The 18,433-nt window shown below is 39.6% G+C and overlaps 1 protein-coding gene across 2 annotated transcripts in view; it reads left to right on the top strand.

Moving 5' to 3' along the window:
• The window catches only part of DNAJC13 (DnaJ heat shock protein family (Hsp40) member C13), a 165,031-nt gene that overhangs the window by 103,237 nt on the left and 43,361 nt on the right, over window positions 1-18,433 (top strand). For both annotated transcript variants that reach the window (XR_012847729.1, XM_075827118.1), the window contains exons 23-35: window positions 1,262-1,365; window positions 1,446-1,605; window positions 2,178-2,240; window positions 2,346-2,447; window positions 8,916-9,020; window positions 9,780-9,982; window positions 11,055-11,139; window positions 11,395-11,549; window positions 12,891-12,936; window positions 13,826-13,980; window positions 14,299-14,500; window positions 14,609-14,724; window positions 17,917-17,995. Coding sequence is in view for 1 of the 2 variants with exons in the window: in XM_075827118.1 (XP_075683233.1) it covers window positions 1,262-1,365; window positions 1,446-1,605; window positions 2,178-2,240; window positions 2,346-2,447; window positions 8,916-9,020; window positions 9,780-9,982; window positions 11,055-11,139; window positions 11,395-11,549; window positions 12,891-12,936; window positions 13,826-13,980; window positions 14,299-14,500; window positions 14,609-14,724; window positions 17,917-17,995 (1,575 nt within the window). In the remaining variant the exon portion in view is untranslated. The remainder of the gene's footprint in view (window positions 1-1,261; window positions 1,366-1,445; window positions 1,606-2,177; window positions 2,241-2,345; window positions 2,448-8,915; window positions 9,021-9,779; window positions 9,983-11,054; window positions 11,140-11,394; window positions 11,550-12,890; window positions 12,937-13,825; window positions 13,981-14,298; window positions 14,501-14,608; window positions 14,725-17,916; window positions 17,996-18,433) is intronic.

Raw genomic sequence — 18,433 nt, 5'->3', positions numbered from 1 at the left:
GAGCGACATAGACAGATACAGACCCTGCAGCTATTAAGTATTCTGTCACCCCAGTGCTGGATTTATATCTATACTGCTCCTTACTGCTGTATAATGAATCTTCTCTGGCTGCTGTGTATAAGAGACTATTAGCAATTCTCCTGCTTCTGCTTTCTATTCCCCCCTCATCTCTCAAAACTTTTATGGCCAGCTTCAACCTGATCTCTCAGTGCATATTAGAATCGTCTCCTCTCAGCTCTATGGATTCTGAGTGAATTCAGAGTGTGTGAATAGTTAATAAATCAGGGAAGAGGAGGAAAGAACTCTGATAAGTGTAGAAAGGGGCATTTTTCTCTAGAAAGATAAATTACATAGTTTCCTTTCTCCTGCTCCCATCTCCACTCTCCATAGACTTCTATAGGCAGCTGTAATCTTATCTTTCAGTAAACTGTCTTCATCTCTGCCTCACTGAATATGGGTTTTGGCAGAGAATTGAGAGTGAATGATCAGTGCAGGAGGGGGAGAGGAGTCTAATAATGGAGAAAGAGGCATTTTTTTTTTATATTTTTTTTTATAAGATACATGACAAGGTTTCTTATGTTTGCTTGAACTATTAATTTATGGAAAAAGAAAATGAAATGACAGTTACACTTTAAAATCTATTTTTCTACATGTGTTGCACACTTGTAGTGAATGTAGATTTAAAAAAATAAGTCGTACGACAGCCCGCCACAGATTCAAGTGCAGGTGATGTTTTAATATGTAAAATTGTAACATAATAAGGATATAAATTTGGACACAATATGAGAGCTTTCAGACTTCTACTGACCTTCATGAGGTTGAACCTGAAGAGTGATGGAAGGGAAACTAAGGATAATGAAATAATGACAATGCTTGGTTATAGATATGTTTTGTAATATGTGTGTTTAGAAATATATTATGTTGACGTTTATATGTGAGTGGATGCTAAATGTTATATTTAAGCTGTATAATTCACAGCTTGGACAGGAGAGTTTATTTTGCATTGCGCATAGAGATCAATCTGCATAAAAGGCTATTGCTCTGTACACACTTAGTCTAGCATGCTGCGTAATTCTATCCAGTAAAAGACAACCGATAACCTGACTGACCCATTAGTCAAACCGATCATAACAGATCTATCCTATCCATCGCGGATCCTGTAAAAATAGAAGCCATAATGGCAATGTGAATAAAGCCTCAAGTTGGTGTATTCTGGTTTTTTCTCATGTTGATCTTGCATGCATTCTGTTCTTTATTCTAGGTGAAATACGAGTGTTTGGCTGACGAGATAAAGATCGGAGACTACTACCTACGATTGCTATTGGAAGAAGATGAGAATGAGGAGAACAGTGTTATAAAACAATCGTAAGGAACCATTTCTCCTATGATGTGGTATTCAGATCTAGAATTCATCCGTTTAAGGTCATTTCCTTGTTTTTCTATAGGTATGAATTCTTCAATGAACTCTACCATCGATTCCTCCTCACTCCAAAAGTGAACATGAAGTGTTTATGTTTACAAGCCCTGGCAATTGTGTATGGCAGGTGCCATGAAGAAATAGGAGCATTTACAGATACCAAGTACCTTGTTGGAATGCTTGAGAGGGTATCATGTTTATATTTACTATATGAAATAGATCCTATAATAATAACTAAAGTAATACTAGGATGTCCATTTGTCAACTTCTTGTAACATTATGTATATTCCCTACCTGGAAGCTGTATATGAAGCTATATATAAGATCTATTTAAGGTATATACACCAGTATAAATCCATAAAACATGTACACAAAGGTGTGTGTGTGTGTGTATGTGTATATATATATATATGTGTGTGTATGTATATATATATATATATGTGTGTATGTGTATATATATATATATATGTGTGTGTGTATGTGTATATATATATATATATATATATGTGTGTGTGTGTGTATATATATATATATATATAGAATTAAAATTAAAGAGGCTTGTGCACAGGCCCAGTAGAACAAACACCTTCCATGTTTGGTGTAATGCATTTGAATATAGCCTGGGCAAAGTCTGGAGGTTTGATGCTTCTGCCGAGGCTTTACCCACCACTGAAGATCTTGAATCATGGAGCGGAACAATTGACTATTAAATAAAGGATCTGGATCATTTTTTGGGTTTTGTTCCTGTTCTTGCTTTCAGTGCACTGACAGACTGGAAAGGGACAGGCTCATCTTATTTTTAAACAAGCTGATTCTTAATAAGGTAGGTGGCATAGAAGCTACACATTATCAATAAATTCTACAACCTTTTCCACTGTTGAGGTTGAGCAATAAGTAATATATACTTTTCAATATTAACATTCACTAGAAAAATGTGAAAGATGTTATGGACTCCAATGGAGTTAGGATCCTGGTTGATCTCCTTACCTTAGCACATCTTCACACCAGCAGAGCCACGGTCCCACTTCAGGTGAGTTACACAACTGTAAATCTTTGACATACTTATGGCTTTATATGTAGTGGTCTCACTCTACGGTTTCTAATATTCACACAAAATATAACATTTAGCAACTGTAAGCAAAACGATTTTTAATTGTGAATGCACTTCTTTAAGGAAAAATGTTAAAGGGGTTGTCTAAGATTAGAAAAATGGTCCGTTTTTTAAATTTATTTTTTAGTCTTCCCCCACCCTAGAAGCTGCGTTACTCTTATCCATGAGCTTGATGGAATAGGGCTGAGCTGCAATACTAGACACTGCCCATGGACAAGAGTGGCGCGGTTTCTTGAAAAAAAAAAAAACAGGTCTTATTCCTAATCCTTTAACAGCACCACTGTTACCAAAAATGTACTGCCCTCTGACACTTACTCGTTGCACCCCTTCTAGTGGTAATAATTGTCGAATAACTGAAAAAGAACTATAAGTATATCAGTATCAGTGAATTAAATTAATACTCATGAGGGAGGTACTCACACCACCTCCCAACAGGACGCAGACAAAACACAATGCTACATAGAGGGAGATTACACAGGTGCAATATACTGATACAACACCCGCTCACACGCCTAGTATTCATGAGGGGGGTGGCTGCTTAGTATTATCATTGCATACAAATGTGGCTTTTATAAGAATGTCAGTCACATGGGTGCATGTAGTGCACCGTGCTGGCTTACAGCCTATTAGTCAGGCCCATAATATTAGACAGGGCGGGCTGCCCAGCACCTTCCAATAAACGGACATACCATTCTCCCCCAGCACTAGACCTGACTGCATCCTGAAAAGGTATCCATGATACACGATATATATCAATGATAAACATGAGGTATTGGTGATATTTTGGCCAAAATACGCAAGCTCGCAACCAGTGTCAAGGGTCCCCATCGTATTTGCGACTCCCTACACTCCTATTACAAACCACTGAAAAAGAACTATATTAATTTAGAATCACTAAAGTTTAGTGGTAATAATTGCCTTCAAACACTTCTTTATAATTTAGTATCTATCTTTTACATTGTTGTTGAGGAATTTAAACCACCATTCTTATTTTTGCCTAAATCATGAATCGAACTCTGCATAGAATTATACTACCAATATTGATGTAATGCTGTCCGAATCCCCAGAAGGGTTATTCCCAAATTCATAAATTATCACACTTCCACAGGATAGGTTCTAATTTTCTGATTGCTGGGGTCCCACCGCTGGAACCCCCACCGATCGTGAGAATGGGGCTACCAAACCCAGATCCCCTCACTGCTCGACTGCCGTGAGGGGGACAATGAATGGAGTGGTGGTCCAGCATGCACTCTGCCGCTCCATTCAATATCTGTGGGAATGATGGAAACAGTGAGTGGAGTGGCGGGCGCACGCTCGACCAACTCTACATTCAAACATCTCATTGTGACGGTGCAGTGAGGCTCATCTGGACCGCCATTCCCACGATTGGTGGGGGTACTAGCCGTAGGGCCCACAGCAATCAGAAAAAATAATCAACTATCCTGTGTATAGGTGCTAATTTATGATTTTGGTAATACGCCCTTAAGAAGTCATATCAATATAGTGTTTTCAAAAACAGACTTATTAACCCCTTCCCGCAAATGGGCGTTACTGTACGTCCTTTTTAGCGGCTCGTTCCCGCAAATGGGCGTACAGTAACGCCCTGAGGATGAAGCAGACACAGGAGCTGTGCGCGCTTCATCCTCAGCGGGTGTCGGCTGTAATATACAGCTGACATCCCGCTGCAACGGCGGCGATCACTGTTATGTCCGATCGCCGCCATTTAACCCCTCAAATGCCGCTGTCAATAGCGACAGCGGCATTTTAAGTGATTGATACAGAGGGAGGGGGCTCCCTCTGTACCCCATTGGCCCCCAGCGAAAAATCGCGGGGTTCTGATGGTTGCAATGGCAACCAGGAAGCCTAGCAATGGCTTCCTGGTTGCCAGGTACGGGAGCCTATTAGGTCCTGCCCGAGGCAGGACGTAATAGGCTCAACTGTCAGTTATAAAATGACAGTTATAATACACTGCACTACATCAGTACATACAGAAGTAGTGCAGTGTATTGTACAGGGGATCAGAAGATCAGATCTTCCAGTCCCCTAGTATGTGTAAAATAAAACGTAAAACGTATGTACGTAATAAAAACAATAATCGTCTTGTTTCCCTGATCAAGCCCTTTATAATTAGAAAAAAATGGAAAAAAAGACAAGAACTAGACATAATAGGTATCGCCGCGTTCGTATCGGCCTTACCTATAAAAATATCATATTATTTATCCCGCACGGTGAACACCGTAAAAAAAATACAATAAAAAACAATGCCATAATTTCCTTTTTTGGTCACGTTGTTTCCAATAAAATGGAATAAAAAGTGATCAAAAAGTCGTGCGTAGCCAAACATGGTACCAATAAAAACGACAGTGTGTCACGCAAAAAACAAGCCCTCACAAAGCTCCGTCAACAAAAAAATAAAAAAGTTATGGCTCTCAGGACATGGTGACACTAAAACATTTTATTTATAAAAGTGTTTTTATTTTGTAAAAGTAGTAAAACATATAAAAACTATATAAATTTGGTATTGCCATAATCGTATCAAACCGCAGAATAAAGCAAACATGTTGTTTATGCTGCACAGAGAACGCCGTTTAAAAATTGATAAAATAAAACAGCAAGAGAATTTCTGTTTTTTGGTCCCCTCACCCCCCAAAAAATGTAATAAAAACTGATCACATTATCACATTTACCCCAAAATGATACTAATAAAAATGACAGCTCATACCATGAAAATCAAGCGCTCACATAGCTCGTCAACGGAAAAATAAAAAGTTATGACTCTTGGAGCGCAATAATGCAAAACGACGGCCCAGACTAATTTATATGTGCAGCAGTTCTTCACCTAAAACCCCACGTCATCATTTGCAGCCCCCATTGGTAGACCCTGTAAATGCAGCGAAAACGATGACATTTTGGGGTCTGTGCTACATATGGGGCTAGTGAAGAAGTCAAAGATTAGGCAATACTGGAGTGCGGATATTTTGTACAACACCACAGACACCCTTTATAAGTGTGACTCCTACACCCAATAATCCGGCCTGTGCATGAAGGATTGGTTCAAAGCGTACGTCACTATCCATGGATCATTTTATTATTCATTTTCCCCATTATTACATCATCCTATTATGACCTGTTTCACTCCGCCCAGCTTACATATACTCTGATGTACTCCGCACAGCTTACATATACCCTGATACACTCCGCCCAGCTTACATATGCCCTGATGTACTCCGCACACTTTACATATACCCTGATGTACTCCGCACAGCTAACATATACCCTGATATACTCTGCACAGCTTACATATACCCTGATGTACTCCGCCCAGCTTACATATACCCTGATGTACTCCGCACAGCTTACATATACCCTGATGTACTCCGCACATATTACATATACCCTGATGTACTCCGCACAGCTTACATATACCCTGATGTACTCCGCCCAGCTTACATATACCCTGATACACTCCACCCAGCTAACATATACCCTGATGCACTCCGCCCAGCTTACATATACCCTGATGCACTCCGCCCAGCTTACATATACCCTGATGCACTCCGCCCAGCTTATATATACCCTGATGCACTCCGCCCAGCTTACATATACCCTGATGTACTCCGCCCAGCTTACATATACCCTGATGTACTCCGCCCAGCTTACATATACCCTGATGTACTCCGCCCAGCTTACATATACCCTGATGCACTCCGCCCAGCTTACATATACCCTGATGCACTCCGCCCAGCTTACATATACCCTGATGCACTCCGCCCAGCTTACATATACCCTGATGCACTCCGCCCAGCTTACATATACCCTGATGCACTCCGCCCAGCTTACATATACCCTGATGTACTCCGCACAGCTTACATATACCCTGATGTACTCCGCACAGCTTACATATACCCTGATGTACTCCGCACAGCTTACATATACCCTGATACACTCCGCCCAGCTTACATATGCCCCCACATTATAAGCTGAAACACCAGTAAAACACTAAACAAAATCTGCGCTCCAAAAGCCAAATGGCGGTCCTTCTGGGCCTGGCAGTGTGCCCAAACAGCAGTTTATGACCACATATGGGATATTACTGTACTCTGGAGAACCGCTTAACAATAATTTATGGGGTGTGTGTCTACGGTGGTACAAGCTGGGCACAACACATTGGGCACTGAAATAGCATATATGTGGAAAATGGCAATTTTAAATCTGCAACATCCACTGTGCACTAATTTCTACAAAACCTTTGGGGTTAAAATGCTCACTACACTTCTAGATGAATTCCTTGAGGGGTGTAGTTTCCCAAATGGGGTCACTTCTCGGGGGTTTTCACTGTACTGGTACCTCAGCGCAATGCAACATGGAGTAAAAAACAAATTTTGTAAAATCTCCACTCCAAAAACGAAATTGCGCTTTTTCCCTTTAGACTCTTGCTGTGTGTCCAAATAGCAGTTTATAACCACATATGGGGTACTTCCCTATTCAGGAGAAATTTTGTCACACATTTTGGGGTGTCTTTTCTCCTGTATTGCTTGTGTAAATGAAAAATTATGTGCTAAATCTATAGGTTATTGGGAAAAAAAATGTTTTCATTTTCACGGCCCAATTATAATAAAATCTGTAAAACACCTGAGGGCTCAAAATGCTCACTACACCTCTAATTTAATTCTTTGAGGGGTATAGTCTCCAAAATGGGATCACACCTGGGGAATTTCTACTATACTGGTACTTCAGGGGCTCTGCAAATGCGACATGGCCCCCAGAAACCAATTCAGCAAAATCTGAGCTGCAAAATCCAAATGGTGCTCCGTCCCCTCTGAGCCCTGCTGTGGGTCCAAACAGCATTTTATTACCACATATGGGGTATTGCAATAATCAGGAGAAATTGCTTTACAAATGTTGAGGTGTTTTTTCTCCTTTATTCCTTATAAAAATTAGAAAATTCTATGTTTTTTCAGAAAAAAAGTCTATTTTCATCTTCACAGACTAATTCTAATAAATTCAGCAAAAAACCTGTGGGGTCAAAATGGCAACTATACCACTAGAAAAATTCCTTGAGGGGCATAGTTTCCAAAATTGAGTCACTTTTGGGGGGTTTCCCCTGTTTAGGTCCCTCCAGGGCGTTGCAAACACGACACGGCACAGAAAAATATTCCAGTAAAATCAGTGCTCCAAAATCCAAATGGCGCTCCTTCCCTTCTGAGCACTGCCGTGGGTCCAAGCAGCAGTTTATTACCACATGTGGGGTATTTCCGTAATCGTGAGAAATTGCTTTAAAATTGTTGGGGTGCTTTTTCTCCTTTATTCCTTGCAAAAATTCGAAAATTATACGTTTTTCCACAATAAAAGTAGATTTTCATTTTCACAGACTAATTCAAATAAATTTAGCAGAAAACCTGTGGGGTCAAAATGCTAACTATACCCCTAGATAAATTCCCTGAGGGGTGTAGTTTCAAAAATGGGGTCACTTTTGGGGGTTTCCACTGTTTTGGCACCACAAGACCTCTTCAAACCTGACATGGTGCCTAAAATATATTCTAAAAAATGGAGGCCCCAAAATCCTTTAGGTGCTCCTTTGCTTCTGAGGCCTGTGTTTCAGTCCATTAGCGCACTAGGGTCACATGTGGGATATTTCTAAAAACTGCTGAATCTGGGCAATAAATATTGAGTTGCATTTCTCAGGTAAAACCTTCTGTGTTACAGAAAAAATTTATTACAAATTAATTTTGTAAAAAAAAATGAAATTTGTAAATTTCACCTCTACTTTCCTTCAATTCCTGTGAAACGCCTAAAGGGTTGAAACACTTTCTGAATGCTGTTTTGAATACTTTGACGGGTGCAGTTCAGAACTGAACTCGTCCCTGAAAAAAATAGCCTTTTGAAATGTTCTTAAAAATATGAGAAATTTCTGCTAAAGTTCTAAGCCTTGTAACGTCCTAGAAAAATAAAAGGATGTTCAAAAAACGATGCAAACATAAAGTAGACATATGGGGGATGTTAATTAGTAACTATTTTGTGTGGTATTACTATCTGTTTTACAAGCAGATACATTTAAAATTAGAAAAATCATAATTTCTTCAAATTTTCTCCAAATTATGGTGTTTTTCACAAATAAGCAATAAATTTATCGACCAAATTTTTTCACTAACCTAAAGTACAATATGTCACGAGAAAACAATCTCTGGAATGCTTTTACCTATCAAAGCGATTCTGAGTTATTACCACATACAAGTGACACATGGCAGATTTGAAAAAATGGGTCTGGTCCTGAAGGCCAAAAATAGCTTGGTCTTGAAGGGGTTAATTTGTATCCGTAGTTGGGATTGCAAAGCAGTGTTATGTGCATTATAAAAGTAGCCAAATTGTATCTGATTCCTTTTATAGAGCAATGTCATTGAAGCTTCTCCTGATATGAAGAGGGAAAGTGAGAAGGAATGGTATTTTGGCAATGCTGACAAGGAAAGGAGTGGCCCATACAGTTTTGTGGAGGTACATTTTTTTTTTTAAATTGAAACTGTCAATAACCCTAGGCCTCATGCCCACTTCGGTTATTTTCTTCAGGGTGCTATTCAATTTTTTTTAACTGATAGCACCCTGACACTGTCATTTCTATGGGACCATGCACCCTTCCATTGTTTTTTCTATGGGGCCATGCACCCTTCCATTGTTTTTTCTATGGGACCATGCACCCTTCCATTGTTTTTTCTATGGGGCCATGCACCCTTCCATTGTTTTTTCTATGGGACCATGCACCCTTCCATTGTTTTTTCTATGGGGCCATGCACCCTTCCATTGTTTTGACAGTTCCGTTCATCTGTTCCGTCAAAAGTAGTGCATGTCCTACTTTTGTCCGTCGTTCAGTGACCGTGGGGCCCATTGAAGTCTATGGGTCCGTCAAAAAAACGGACAGCACACGGAAGGCATCCGTGTGCCGTCCGTTTTTCACGGATCCGTTGCTAAGCAACGGCTGGCGGGCCAAAGTTCCCTGCATTCAGCACGCAAGATGGATTTTAATGGACTGTTTAAAACGGAAGCACAACGGAAACCACACGGATGTCACAACGGACACACGGATCCATTTTAAACGGACGTGAAAACGCTGAAGGATGTGTGCATGAGGCCTTAACCCTTAGTAATGGGTTGTGTAGAATGCTGAGAAGACCTGTCTAGTTTCCCCTCTTTCTGGAATCTTGTACTAAATACACATTTTAATTTGTATAAAACTGAACTGCATTGTTATTTTGACAGATGCAAGAATTCTGGGCCAAAGGATTGTTAAGCCCAAAAACTCGCTGCTGGGCACAGGGTATGGACGGTTGGCGCCCGTTGCAAGTCATACCCCAACTAAAATGGTGCTTGCTGGCAAGTGGTCAAGCTGTCCTGAATGAAACTGATTTGGCCACCCTTATCTTAAATATGCTTATAACCATGTGTGGATACTTCCCTAGCAGGTACGTTTTATTTTTTTTCATATGTGTTGTTTCCACTTCCACAAAAATGCAACATATTCAATATTAGTAGGACTAACAAATCCTAGATAAAGGCTTTCACCATCAACATAGAAGTGTGAAACCATTGACTTTTCTTCCATAGAATATTGCTATAGTTAATTTGTTCACTCACAAGGAATCTGGATATCTTTCTTGCAATATAATAACTTTCGTCTGTTCTTGAGATGGCTAATTGACCCAGTGATTTTCGTGAATGCCGTATTTGGAGTCGGGTTAGGCCCCATGCACACGTGGTGGTGTGGTGTGCACGGCCCGTGATTTGTGGCTCGGACGGCTGTAGTGTGTCATCCGCGGGTTGCCCGCAAATCACGTGGCGTTCGCATGGCCATGTACGTTCATTTCACGAAGCCCGGACCGCAAAATGCGGCCGTAATAAAACATGCCCTAACTTTTTGCGGTACAGACTCCCAGGCAATGCACGGACCGTGGAAAACACGGTTGTGTGCATGGGCCCATAGAAATGAATGGGACCGCAATTCACGAACAAATTTGCGAGTAAATTGCGGCCGCAAAAACATGTTCATGTGCGTGAGGCCTTAGAATTTTTTTCCCCCTACCTAAAAACGTGTGTTAACTATCTCCACGGGGAATTTCTTTTTGCCTATTTTTCTGGATTAATACTACATGAAAAAAAGTTGATGTATATGGTGGTGTGTTTTTCAACCTTTATTCAATGACCGGAAATAATAATTTCTTTCCCTAGTTTGTTACCGTTGATGTGTTGCTTGTATCTGGATATAAGTAAGGTCTCACACATTTGGTTGAAAAATGTTCGCACTCAAACTACATTTTTGTAGCCAGTTTAGCAATCGTGACCTTCTGAGCACCCCTTTCTGCCAAACAGACTTAATTGACTAGCAACAGTTTCCGTCGAGGTGTCCATCATTGGACGACGGAAGCGCTGCATGAAGCGGTATTTTTCCTATCAAATTTGACTGAATCTGTGACCGAGCCCCAATGCAGATCCCTTTAGAGTTGATTGATGCTTTGATGTTTTTTTTTTTCCCTCCAGGGACCAAGACAATGCCATTATTAGACCACTTCCTAAAATAAAAAGATTGCTGTCCGATAACACTTGCCTTCCTCATATCACACAGGTCAGTAAGATTTCCTTATTTGATGACCAGACTCCTAGTCAAGTTTTTCCTTTTTGGGCTGTATTCTCCATCTACTTTTTTTTTAGTTATTTTATATTTATTTTTTTCCTCATTTCCCAATACATGAAATGCTAAACATCGAAAAAAGGTTTAGAAATATTCAATGGCTCTAAACATTTTTTTCACTGTTCATTGAAACTTTTGCCCTTCTTTTGCTTTGGCTGAATCCAGTTGTGTTTCCATTTCATTCCTCAGCTTTTGCTGACGTTTGACCCCATCCTGGTAGAGAAGGTTTCCATATTGCTGTATCACATCATGCAAGACAACCCACAGCTGCCTCGTTTCTATCTCACTGGAGTATTCTTCTTTATAATGATGTACACTGGTTCCAACGTGCTTCCTATAGCCAGGTAAGAAGTCACTGATCAGGTGCAACACCAGCTAGAAAAGTTATTGTTTGTATTCCGAGTCCACTATGTAGAATTCTACCGTAGCAGACCTGGTCTTCGCAAAGTTTTCTTACCCACTGTTATTTTCTGTCCTTTTCTGAGATGACCAGGGTTTATATTAAAGTTTAACATGTGATTATTCTTCGCTGTATGTACAGTCTTTTTTCTGTGAATATAGCGATATAAAATTTAGTTTTTTATGTTTTAGTACTGTACAGTAAAGGCATGTTTTGTTCAGAGAGCCTAGCATCTAAGGGGTTAAACGGGCAGGATCAAATATTTCTCTGATCCCGTTACAGCAGAGGCCCAGCTGTCAATCACACCTGGGCTCCTCCTGTTGATCATACAGGCACAGCTCCTGTGCCCACACGATGATCATGACGTAACTGAACATCATGGAGCCTCGAAGTAAGGCAATCCATGATGTACGGTTACGGCACGGTTTCTTAAGGGGTTAAGGCTCTGTTCACACTGGGGTCATGGGTTCCATTTTACAGGATCCACAATAGATGTGATACATTTGTTTTGTGAAGAATATTAATGTAGCCTATCGATTTATTTATTATTTTTTTTGTTTGTTTTTTATTTTTTATTTATTTTTTAAAATTTGTCTCAGGTTTCAGTTTTTTTACTGGGCAGAATAAAGCAGCAGGCTACACTACTCACCCAGTCAGTGAAATGTAAACCCGATTCAATTGAACCGTGACGCTTGTGAAAAACTATTTGGGCAACAGAGATATGACCCTGGGAATTTCCTGCAATTCCCTAATATAAGCATAGATTCACCAAAGGCGCAACTTTTATTTAAAATTAATTTTAAATATTTATTGGGCAGTTTTAATATAGCCTGTATAGTTCCTCAACACCATAGTTTGGTTAGAGCAAATATATTATGAAGATACTGTCAGGGTAAGGCCACACAGAGCGGCAATGACTCCCAACAAACACGCCGGCACCCTGTTCGACACGGCGGGCAGCCTGCTAATGGCCTTCCGTTCCTGGTTACCTGCAAAATCGCGCGGATCATAAAGGGTGTATTAATTAATGGCCTCACGATTTTGCAGGTAAAGGGCCATTTTACCCTCAATAACGTGAGGCAATGCCACTTTGTCTGGCCTTATCCTCACAGTTTCACAAAACCAGACAAACAGATCTTTAAATTGAGAAATATTAGTAATTCTTATTTTCAGGATTTGCCTCTTTGCAGCCGATAGCACTATTAATGTCTGTCTATATGTGCGTAAAGACACAATATTATCATGCAAAATATCATATAGTAAAATCATTTGTTTTTGTTCTTAGATTTCTCAAGAACACTCATACGAAACAAGCTTTCAGATCAGAAGAGGTATGCACACTGTTTGGAAATACTATTTTATGTCAGTTTCACTATAGTCTTCTGTCAGGCAGTCATCATGGTATGGGGGGGGCCCAACCATAGAACTATCCCAGAGGTGAAAAGTGACTAAATAACATGGGTGCTCAGGAATCTGTAAGCCAACAACTATCTGAGAGATGAATGGCCATGGTCCGCTCTGGGGTTATTCTGGGCTCTTCCCAAGTTTTTATAACCACACGAGAATTTAATCGGGCTAACCTTTGCCTATTTTTGTTGTTGGACTTATGTAGGTGCTTAGTGTTTTTATATTTATTTTTTTTAGTCATCGAGCAAGATTTGCAGTGATTTGTGAAACAACTGTAGGCCCCTGATAACTAACATGCAGTCCTTCAGTACGTTTTCTATGATCTTTGAACTAGAAGCATGGGTAGAAGGAAAAAACTTGTGCTTCCATTGGAAATTATATAAGCACCACCTCTAGTATTCTAAAGAAACTCCTGATTTCTGGTGTACTCTTATAGATATATTATTAGATTCCTTTTAGTTTGTCTTAACACAAGTTAAAATATGCAGATTACAAATCGGTTCTAGTTATGGAGTTACGTTTGTTCCCTTTGAACGCACAGTAACTAGGGGCATGCGTGCTATTATAGAGCAGCAGTGACGATTGCGGCCCCTAGCGTAGGTCTAGAAATCCATACAACAGACAGAGCATGCCACATTTATTTAGAATTTAGTTTATCTTGAACAGGCTTGTCTCTGGAAATCACGTGGAAACCAGATTCAACAAATGGAATATATAAAAGCTCACGATACATTGGCAGTTCTAAGGGCTGGACACCTTTCCCAATGCCTTCAATAACAGAACCGCAGTATATTAATGATTTCTTTGTTTCAGAACAAAGGAACAGATATCTTTCAGCGCAGCATCCTTGGTCACATTCTCCCTGAAGCTATGGTATGCTATCTCGAAAATTATGAGTCTGAAAAATTTTCTGAGATTTTCCTTGGAGAGTTTGATACTCCAGAAGCTATTTGGAGCAGTGAAATGAGGTATGCATCACTTTAAGTACTCAAGAATCCTATAGCCTTATCTATATTTTTCCAGTTAAATTCCAATTGTATAGCACTCAATGATGTGGTTTGTGCTCCCAAGTTAACACAAACTGGCCAGACCAATGGGTTGCCAATAGTTTATTTTTTATTTTTTTTGCTAGCTGCATTTCCACGTGTCATGTACATGTTGTGTATTCCCTGGAATCCTGCATTCTTGCTCTTCATTTTTCCTTTAAATGCATAATAGATTTGTTTTCATATTCCTGTTCTACATTCTCTTTCTCCTGATACATTTTCGATGTTAACGAATTTCAGGCGTCTCATGATTGAAAAGATTGCTGCCCACTTGGCTGATTTCAGCCCCCGACTTCAGAGTAACACCAGAGCACTTTACCAGTATTGCCCCATCCCAGTCATCAATTATCCTCAACTGGAGAATGAGCTGTTCTGCAATATCTACTACCTGAAACATTTCTGTGACGCTTTCAGATTTCCGGATTGGCCTATTAAAGATCCTGTAAGTAACCTCTATCAGATAATATTTCTGGGTTTGTTTCATTGCTGTATGAAAATTGTATCTATAAAATGTTTAGTATTTATTTTTATTTTTTATTTTTCTTATCAGGTAAAACTTTTGAAGGACACTCTGGATGCATGGAAAAAAGAAGTGGAGAAAAAACCTCCAAGCATGTCTATTGATGATGCTTACGAAGTTCTTGGTCTTCCTAAAGGGCAAGGCCCGTAAGTTGGAAGAATATAGATCTAAACTATCGATTTAAAAAGAGTGTTACTAAAAAATAAAGTGCTATTGTCTGCGTTCATTAATATGTGAGGCTGAAAACCTGTCTTGATTACGTCAAACTGACACATCTACCAGGCCTGTTACAAGAGAGAGCTGAGATACACTGAAGAGCCCTGCAGCAGGGTTACATAGTTAGTTAGTACGGCTGAAAAAAGACACATGTCCATCAAGTTCAACCAAGGGAAGGGAAAAGGGAAGGAAAAATTTCTACACATAGGAGCTAATATTTTTTTGTTCTAGGAAATTATCTAACCCTTTTTTAAAGCCATCTACTGTCCCTGCTGTGACCAGCTCCTGCGGTGACTATTCCATAAATTCACCGTTCTTACTGTAAAGAAGCCTTGTCGCCTCTGCAGCTTGAACCTTTTTTCTCCAGACGGAGGGAGTGCCCCCTTGTTTTTTGAGGGGGTTTTACAAGGAACAGGATTTCACCATATTTTTTGTATGTGCCATTAATATATTTATATAGGTTAATCATGTCCCCCCTTAGTCGTCTTTTTTCAAGGCTAAATAGGTTTAATTCTTTCAATCTTTCCTCATAACTTAAATTCTCCATGCCCCTTATTAGCTTCGTTGCTCTTCTTTGTATTTTTTCCAACTCCAGGGCATCCTTTCTATGAACTGGAGCCCAGAACTGGACTGCATATTCTAGATGAGGCCTCACTAATGCTTTGTAAAGTGGTAATATTACATCCCTGTCCCGTGAGTCCATGCCTCTTTTAATACACGACAATATCCTGCTGGCCTTTGAAGCAGCTGATTGACACTGCATGCTGTTATTGAGTTTATGATTTACAAGTACACCCAGATCCTTCTCAACAAGTGAATCCGCCAGTGTAGCTCCCCCTAGGACATATGATGCATGCAGGTTGTTGGTACCCAGATGCATAACTTTACATTTATCTACATTAAACTTCATCTGCCAAGTGGACGCCCAAACACTTAGTTTGTTTAAATCTGCCTGTAATTCATGAACATCTTCCATAGTCTGAACTATATTACATAGCTTGGTGTCATCTGCAAAAATAGAAATCGTGCTATTAATCCCATCCTCTATATCATTAATAAATAAGTTGAATAATAGTGGTCCCAGCACTGAACCCTGGGGTACACCACTTATAACCGGTGACCATTCAGAGAAGGAATCATTGACCACAACTCTCTGGATACGGTCCTTGAGCCAATTCTCAATCCAATTACAAACTATATTTTCTAAACCTATAGTCCTTAATTTACCCATTAGGCGTCTATGGGGGACAGTGTCAAATGCCTTTGCAAAGTCCAAAAACACTAAATCCACAGCGGCCCCTCTGTCTAGACTTCTGCTCACCTCTTCATAAAAACAGATTAGGTTGGTTTGACAACTTCTGTCCTTAGTAAAACCGTGCTGGCTGTCACTTATAATGCTATTTATTGTCACATAATCCTGTATATAGTCCCTCAATAGCCCCTCAAACATTTTCCCCACGATGGATGTGAGCATTATAAGATCAAAATTGGTTTTTAGCCTCTGGATGTAAACAAGAATGTTCTTTCACTGACATCAAGCAGAGATCTTTAAAATGGTGTCCTTTTCACTATACTTGTGCACATGTAAGCATGAGCACAGGTGGTGGAGACAGTCGCAATCGCTTCTATAAATACAAAGTTGATTTGTGGCCATGAGGTATAGTCATGCAACTTTAGCCATTGTTTTGCTATGTGCCACTTAGGCAGATGCCCACCACATGTATGTAGTCAAAGCCATGTACAATGTGGCGGCAATTCAGTTACATAAAAATAAATGTGTATAGATATGTTATATTTTCTTGTTCATTAGCCCACCACCTTCACCTCACCAGACCTCATATCCGTCTCATCCCTCAAAATCTTGTCTCTTTGACAGACATATAGGTCTTAACACCGATCCTTGCACCTTCCTCTCTATCTCTCACCTGTGTTCATGCTATACAACAGGCAATCAATAAGAAACATCCCTTAATAAGAAATAGATGCCTTCAGTATAAATATGTAGTCCGTAACCTAATACAAGATTTGCATGGACGCTTATCCTGAGGTCTCTCTTGGCACTGAGGTTTTAACCTCCTCCCTGCCTCTGCTCATATAAAGATAACATTATACATTCGTGAATTATGGGAGTTGTGCTTGCTCCATTAGTTTTTCTTTTTAGGACATGGAATGCACACAATACCATATAAACCAAAGAAATAGGTTTAAAATGTTCACTGTTTTATCACATTCCAACCACTATTAAAAGGAATACCCTTTAAGAAGTTTTTTTGCTTTAAACCATCTCTACTTGTTAGAAAAGTCCCTTGACAATAAGCAGATCACAAAGTTTTCCCCTGCTGGTACATGCAGCGATCAGCTGTAATTTGTGGAGTAACCTTGGCAGTAAGTATTTCATTTCCCTGCAGCGCCACCACAGGGGAAGTTACGTATTGCAGTGACCATTCAAATCAACGGGTTTTCTGTGTAATACAGGCAAGAGAGGGAGTGAATATGTAACTGCTCTCCACTCTAGCCTAGAGCTAAGAATCCTGTAAATTGATCTACCTCTATTAACTCTAAATTCCCTAATAAGATATATGAAAATGGGTTTATAGGTTTTCTACACATGAAGACCACTTCTGTTCATATGCCCTATTCGGGCACATGGACGTCATAGTGGGGGATCCTCTGCTCAGTGCCCTGTTCTATAAGCCATAACTGAGAGCCGCTGTATTACATGGGTGACCCATTCATCAGAATGGCAGCCATGTAATACAACATTTCGCCTGCAGCAGCCGGTTTTGTCCGGTAACAATGTTACTACATTCCATTTGACATGCATTTGACATTGACTAAACATTTTTATTTTTTTGTCGCTCTTTCTTCCTAGTATTTATGCGCTTTAGTTGCTTCAAACAGTGTCCTGAAGAATTAGCTCAGATGTTGCAGATTTAGATTTTGTAAACCTAAAGAAAGCAAAAGCAAATTACATGTCAAAACGTCTGTGAAATGTATCTTCTAAACTGTTAAGCAACTGGAATCTCTTTCCACTTTGTAGACTGATGAATACTCTAGGCCCTTTGTGGGATTTTGCGCTTTCTAGATCAGTAATTAATCTTTTTATTTTCTTTTTATCCAAGGCAAGAAGAGAGTAAGATAAGGAAAGCATACTTCAGACTTGCTCAGAAATATCATCCGGACAAGAATCCTGAAGGAAGGGTTTGTATTAATTGCATTTGCTCGTACCAGTCTAAAGGTACATGATAGTAATGTTTTAGTTGTCTCCTTCTTAAGATTGACCCCTTTTATGCTTATCGCAAGGTCTACCTTTTGTATTTTTATCTTTTTCACGTCAGACGGTTTGTACATGTTGTTCTGATTTTATTCAGAAAATAATACTTTTTTAATTTGAAGAAAAAAAAAAAAAGCTCACTAGATTAAGGCTTTGTTCACATAGTGTTTAAGCCTTCCATCAGAGGTATACGCCGGAAGAATTTTCCAACATCTACTTCTGACAAAAGGCTCCAGTGTATACCACTCTATAGGCTACTACTCTATTACATACAGCGAAAAAAAAAGTTATACCAATTTATCTAAGCCCATTGTATGCCAAAATGGAACACTTTTAAACTACACTAGGTCAATGAGGCCCTATTG

Source organism: Rhinoderma darwinii, chromosome 5 (assembly GCF_050947455.1).
Source record: "Rhinoderma darwinii isolate aRhiDar2 chromosome 5, aRhiDar2.hap1, whole genome shotgun sequence".
Taxonomy (NCBI): Eukaryota; Metazoa; Chordata; class Amphibia; order Anura; family Rhinodermatidae; genus Rhinoderma; species Rhinoderma darwinii.
The sequence above is the reverse complement of the archived record's forward strand: the minus strand, read 5'-3'. Positions and strand labels throughout refer to the sequence as shown.